At 41.7% G+C, this 7,001-nt stretch overlaps 1 protein-coding gene across 1 annotated transcript; it reads right to left on the reverse strand.

Moving 5' to 3' along the window:
• Positions 1-844: 844 nt before the first annotated feature.
• LOC145411206 (apolipoprotein D-like) lies at positions 845-6,426 on the reverse strand. The gene is made up of 5 exons (XM_080281271.1): positions 6,278-6,426; positions 2,302-2,449; positions 2,088-2,221; positions 1,649-1,833; positions 845-981 (listed from the first exon to the last, which is right to left on the reverse strand). Exons 1-5 carry the CDS (start codon positions 6,424-6,426, stop codon positions 845-847), a joined length of 753 nt encoding a protein of 250 aa, XP_080137397.1.
• Positions 6,427-7,001: the final 575 nt, after the last annotated feature.

Raw genomic sequence — 7,001 nt, forward strand, 5'->3', positions numbered from 1 at the left:
TATGTGTGTGTACGTATGTATGAGCATGTGTCCGTACGTATGTATTTATATGTGTGTATGTAAATTTCTCAGTAGCCTATGTGTGTGCATTTGTTTATGTGTAGTGCTATGCTTTCATGTGTATGTGCATATGTATGTGTATGTATGTAAGCACGCTGTGTCTGTGTCTGTGTGTATGAGTGAATGTCTATGTAAACATAAACGTGTATGTGTGTTTGTGTGAATATACTGTATGTGTACTACTGTGGATGTATATGTGTTCATTTTTATGTATGTGTATGTTCATGTTCGTATGTATGTGCATGTGTGTGTGTATATACATATGTGTATTTGAGTGTATTTGCATGTCTGTATGTGTGAAAGTGCATGTGTGTGTGTAAGTGCATATGTGAAAATGTGAATGTGCATGTGTGTATATGTGTTTATGTGCATGTATGTATGCCAGTCCTATTCTAAATCTAATCCTAAACAGTGCCAAACAAATAAACAAACAACAAAAACAAAAGCAACAACAAAACCCTAACAAAACAACGACAATCACCCTAACTCAGCCAAACAAACAAAGAAACACATCTATCAGCTCTAAATTTATCTATCGTACCACAGGTGTGGAGAACCTTTAATTGCCTCAGTAATTACACAAGTGAGATAAACACAGGTAAAGAAAAACAATAAAGTGGATTTACTGAAGGACATTATCAACAAAAGATGATGGACGGCAAAAATTCCTCTCTTTGTTCACACACACACACACACACACACACACACACACACACACACACACACACACACACACACACACACACACACACACACACACACACACACACACACACAGACACACTCAGTAATGCTTAAAACAAGACGTATCCTTTTTCTCCAGGAATTTGACATCCATGCCCAGGGAGATAAGGGTGGTTTTCGCCTCCCCGATGACGTGGTAGGGGGGATGGGGGCTCCGGGTCAGAATCCAAACTATTCCTGTTGAGATGAGGTTAGGTTAGATCAGATTGGGTTGGTTTGGGTAGACTGAGTTTGATTTAGTTAAGTTTGGGTCTTACTTCTCTCCTGCCCTAACAACCCTTCTCTGCTCTCTCCTACCCTAGTCTACCTTAGCCTACCCTACCCTAGCCTACCCCTACCTGTCTTACACTGACCTACTCAACCCTAGCTTTCCATCCCCTTCCCTATCCTACCATATCCAATCTTCTCCTTCCCTATCCTTCCCTTACACACACACTTCCCTTCAACCATTACCCTACCCTACCCTGCCATTTCTTCTTCTTTCCTCCCTTCCCTTACCGTTCTCTTCCCATTCCTTCTTCTCTCACATCCTCTCCCTATTTCCCCTTCTCTTCCCTAACATAACTTACTATACCCAACTCACTATACGCGTTTCACTCTAACTTGGCCCAGATTTTCGTCCTTCATCTGAATTCACGTAGCTCCGTGACGGAAGACGCCAGTGCTATGACTGAACATCGTATGGCACTTCTTCGTGACAAGCATAACCTTTAAGTGTAACTCCATTGCAACAACTCAGCATTCAAGACGGAGTGAAGTGAATATTAGTCACAGTAATCGAATAGCACCCACGTCAATAACTATAAAAAATAAACAATAAAGCAAGAAAAACGAATAGACTCACTAGTATGTCCGGTGAGATTGGGGACACAGGCATACAAGACTGTCCACGAGTCGTAATCGGTGGCTAGTACTTGATAGTCGTCCTCAAAGTCAGGTACTCCGGGAATGGTGTAAGTAAGGAAGTTGGGGGCAGAGTAGGGCCTCTTAGCAGTCACGTCTGCGGTACTGACCATGGGGCGGTTCAGGCTGGGAGGATGAGGGCTTGGAGTTATCTTTTTGCTTTACACGCACACACACGCAAACACACACACACACACACACACACACACACACACACACACACATGAATAAAAAGGAGAAAGTATGGCTCATATATTATTTAGGAGGAATTATATCTTTGTTTTTCCTTCACACACACACACACACACACACACACACACACACACACACACACACACACACACACACACAAACTTACCTACTTACACACACCTACTTACAAAATGTCCCAAAAATCGAGCCTGACAGATATATTGCCCGTCTTGTAGTCCTTGATGTAATTGGCACTCCAGCACCGTCCCACCTCTTGGTACCCGACGAAATAACTCTCCTGCTCGAACCATCTCCCCAGGAACTGAAGAAGACGTAGGTAGGTAAGTACTGAAGAAAGCCAAAACGTAGGTAGGTACTGCCATCATCATCATCATCACTCACCCTCTCCCAGTCGAAGTCCTTGATAATGGGTGTTATAGGACAGTCGCCCCTGAAGTACACTTGCCCCTTCACTCCCATCATCATCATCATCACCATCATCATCATCATCGTCGTCGTCGTAGTCGCGCCCATCTTGACAAATCTACACCTGGTGGGAGAAGAAACCAGGACCATGAAACCAATCTCAGAATACATCGCAATGAAAAAGACGTTACGAAGCCTCTTATTCTTACGGTAAATCGGTCCGAAGGTTATAAAAAGGTAACACAGTGAAGGTTACATAGAGGAATTTTTCGACTTAGTGTGTGGTTACAGGTGGTTTGTATGTGTGTGTGTGTGTGTGTGTGTGTGAGAGAGAGAGAGAGAGAGAGAGAGAGAGAGAGAGAGAGAGAGAGAGAGAGAGAGAGAGAGAGAGAGAGAGAGAGAGAGAGAGAGAGACGGAAAAAGAGAGAGAGAGAGAGGGGGGAGGACTGGACCATATGTTCAGTAACGGAAATATTTGCGTTACTTCTTTCCACGCTGCCTATCCACTTAACAATACCACACCTATCCATATCACACTCCACCCCATCCACATCCACCTCACCACCCCTACACCGACACACCCATCCACATACACACCACCACCCTTACACACACACCCATCCACACCTCACTCAACCCCATCCACACCCACCCCTCCCCCACCATCAGCCCATCGGTGAAGGTGTGCTCAGGTGAATCATTAATTGGCTTCCAGAAAAAGGGTTGTAATTGTCAGGTAAAGTAGTAGTAGTAGCCGTAGTAGTAGTAGTAGTAGTAGTAATCGTGGTCGTAATCGTAGAAGTAGTAGTAGCAGGAGTAGTATTAGTAGTGGTGGTAGTAGTAGTAGTAGTAATATGAGTGTTAAGGGACTTTCGTTTAACCGAGCAGTTAAATCATCCAGTCATATCAGTGCCACCACGTGAAGGCCTCCCTCTCTAGCCCTGGGTGCGAGTATGATGATGATGATGATGATAACGAAGATGGCCATGATGATGATGATAATGATGATGACGATGATGATGATAATGGAAATAACTTAGAACATAAGAACATAAGAAGAGAGGATAACTGCAGTAGGCCGGTTGGCCCATGCTAGGCAGGTCCTAAAAGAGTAACTGAACTACTAGAATGAGATAAGGATAGCAAAGAAGAAGGCTCTCCCCCGCCCTCCAAACCCCTATCCGAAGCCGGCAGGAAAAAGTCAGAAAGAACACCACGCCGTATAGAAAAACTGGCGTGGACATTTTACAGGAAAGTGTGAAAGGACAATAGACACTATCATAGTGTAACCTGAAAAGAAATTTTTTTTGAAGTAGTATTGGTTATAAGATTTTCTTTATTCTATATCCACCCCTTATTTGTCATATGCTTATCTAGCCTATGCTTGAAACTTTACTAGGTAGCTTATTCCATTCGTCTGCTACTCTATTACCAAACCAATTTCTACCGATTTCCTTTCTGAAACGGAATTTTTCTAGTTTGAAACCATTATTTTTAGTTGTATCCTGTATGCTTACTTTAAGTACCTTGCTAATATGTCCCTTATTTATACCATTCATCCACTTAAACATCTTAATTAAGTCTCCCCTTACTCTACGCCTCTCTAGCGAATGCAGACTTAGTCTTTTCAGTCTGTCTTCATATGACAGGTTCCGGACGTCATGTATCATTTTAGTCATTCTTCTCTGTACATTTTCTAACGAATTAATATCCATTCTATAGTAAGGACACCAAAATTGTACTCCGTAGTCTAAATGTGGCCTTACTAATGCTAGATAAAGTTTCAGTATTACTTTAGATGATCTATTGCTCACGCTTCTCGAAATAAATCCTAGGACCCTATTTGCTTTATTTCTCGCATTAATACACTGTTGCCTTGGTTTAAGGTCGTTACTAATCATAACTCCTAGATCTCTCTCGCATTCCGATTTGCTAATTTCTTTTTTTATCTAAGCTGTATTTAGTATCTCCAATGGTCTTGCCTACGTTAAGTACTTTACATTTTTCAACGTTAAATTCCATTTGCCAAGTTTTAGACCATTTGGACAATGTATCGAGGTCTTTTTGTAAGTTATGGCAATCGTCAGTCGAGTTAAAATCCATTTGCCAAGTTTTAGACCATTTGGACAATGTATCGAGGTCTTTTTGTAAGTTATGGCAATCGTCAGTCGAGTTAATGACACTAAGAGAGATGAGAAAGTGAATGAAAGAGAAGGGAAGTGGATGAAAGTGATTGAAAGTGAAGGAAAGTGAAAGAAAGTGAATGAAAGTAAAGTGAAATGGATGAAAGTGAAGAAAAGTGAAGGAAAGTGAATGAAAGTGAAGGAAAGTGAAGGGAAGTGAATGAAAGTGAATGAAAGTGAAGGAAAGTGAAGGGAAGTGAATGAAAGTGAATGAAAGTGAATGAAAGTCAATGAAAGTGATGGAAAGTGAATGAAAATGAAGGAAAGTGGATGAAAGTGAGTAAGATGCTCCTGACGCGTATTCCAGAAGGATTAAGGAGAGGGTGATATGCAAGACAGTGATTATGACGATGAAAGTGTTGAATATAATGGTGATGAGGGGAAAGTGACGTTGCTATTGAAACGGTGACATCTGCTGCAATAAACAACAACAACAATAACAACAACAATATTAACAACAACAACAACAACAACAACAACAACAACAACAACAACAACAAGAGAGAAACGTGGATAAGGAACCTTGAGGAGTATATGGATGGAAGTCGTTGAGAGAGAGAGAGAGAGAGAGAGAGAGAGAGAGAGTTAGCCAATAAATACCTAATCTGACATAAAATTCCGGGATCAGTGTTTGGCTCCAGGTGGGATATTCAACTAGAAACGTGCAGGTAATCCAGAAAAAACACCTGTCTCACCTGGACCACGTGTAATCAACGAACACCTCTCTCTCTCTCTCTCTCTCTCTCTCTCTCTCTCTCTCTCTCACACACACACACACACACACACACACACACACACCTTCTCATTATAACTGTCACCCACTGTTTCACTATCCCTCGCCACATACACACACACACACGCACACACTCCTCTCTCTCTCTCTCTCTCTCTCTCTCTCTCTCTCTCTCTCTCTCTCTCTCTCTCTCTCTCTCTCTCTCACGACACCCACCCAAGCATAGTAACGCCACGCTAAGCTAATTATCTCCTCTCTCAATCCTTTCGTTTTTTTTCTTACTTTTTCCTGCCGGCAATGTTTTTATCTCTACTTTTATCTGTAACTCTCATATATTTTTTTCTGAGTCGTTGGTGGTCACTTTTTATGGTTAATTGTATCGATTTATCCATATCAGTTTCCTCTATCTATCTGACTACCTATTTATCTATCAACAGTATATATTTATCTATTCATTTATCTATCAATAGTATATCTTTATCTATCTATACATTTATCTATCGGTATGTATCTGTTTTATCTATTTATACAGTATATACGCTGGGAACATCTTTCTATCTATTAATCTATTTTTATGAGCTATTTAACTATATACCCACTTATCTATCTATCTGTGTCTATTTATCTATCTATCTATGTATCTATCTATGTATCTATCTATCTATCTATGTATCTATCTACCTTTATATTTATTTATCTATCTATCTATCTATCTATCTATCTATCTATCTATCTATCTATATATATATATATATATATGAGTACTGAAACTATAATCACCGCTCCTCACCTCCATTCACTACAGCACCTTCTTCTGTGGGTCCCTCCTACAGGTAAAGTACAGTACATACATCTCTTAGGGAACGGCGCCTCCCTTGTAAGTACACAGGGCCACACCAGGGTAAGACTGGGGATCTCCTCACGCCGAAATGCAGGGGAGGGTGAGGCCTGGCTCCACCTCACGCAGTGCCACCACGCGTAGGACCCTCGCCTTGCCATTATCGAAAGTGTAATATCTGAAGTGACATCATCTCACCTGTACGAAATAGCGCCACTCTCGCCGATTTCCCGCGCGGTAGTTTCGCTGATGTCGGTAAAGATGATATTGTTCCGGTATATGTAATACGTTTGTACACAGAGAGCCACGGTGACGAGGTGGTGCCGTGTCTTGCTCGCGAACTGCATGCAGAAACGGGAGCAACGGATCATTTAATATTTTACCTCTTCTTCTTATCTTCTTTCTATATGTCTATCTATAGCCAGACGCCTTAATCCCGTAAGGGGTGGCCACAAATAAATCGCCTCCATGTCGCCCTGTCCCCTGCCATTTCGCTGGCATCCCCCGAGCTTACACCCCTTCTCTCCCTTATACCTCTCCACTTCATCAGTCGATCTCATCCTCGGTCTCCCCCTCACTCTTCCTGCTGGCTAATAGTCTTAGGCTGAGAGAGGCTTGGCATGTTTCTCTGGCCAGAGATACGAAAGTTCGCCTCTGGACGCCGCTGTTCCGGGTATGTTTGCAGCTTGTTCGTTATTGTTTTGATGTTGTCAGCACTTGTTCCAGCACACGTGTGGACTAATATCTCACTTCTGCTTCTCACTTTCATTTGCTATCTAATATTCTTAAGTTGAGAGAGACTTCTTATCATCTCTTATAAATACTTAAGTTCAACTAATATTTCACCTCTCATATTTTCTACTTTTACCCACCGATTAATACCTACCTCTATCTATCTATCTGTCCATCTATCTATCTATCA

The sequence above is a fragment of the Coenobita brevimanus genome, chromosome 88, assembly GCF_032717465.1.
Source record: "Coenobita brevimanus isolate Jiangsu-jjx chromosome 88, ASM3271746v2, whole genome shotgun sequence".
In the NCBI taxonomy this organism is placed as follows: domain Eukaryota; kingdom Metazoa; phylum Arthropoda; class Malacostraca; order Decapoda; family Coenobitidae; genus Coenobita; species Coenobita brevimanus.

Coding starts and splice junctions, on each gene's coding strand:
- LOC145411206 (XM_080281271.1), bottom strand. CDS start 6,426: ATGCAGTTCGCGAGCAAGACACGGCACCACCTCGTCACCGTGGCTCTC. Junction 2,450..6,277: donor AGTGGCGCTATTTCGTACAG/GTGAGATGATGT, acceptor TTCTCCCACCAG/GTGTAGATTTGTCAAGATGG. Junction 1,834..2,087: donor CTCGATTTTTGGGACATTTT/GTAAGTAGGTGT, acceptor TCATCCTCCCAG/CCTGAACCGCCCCATGGTCA.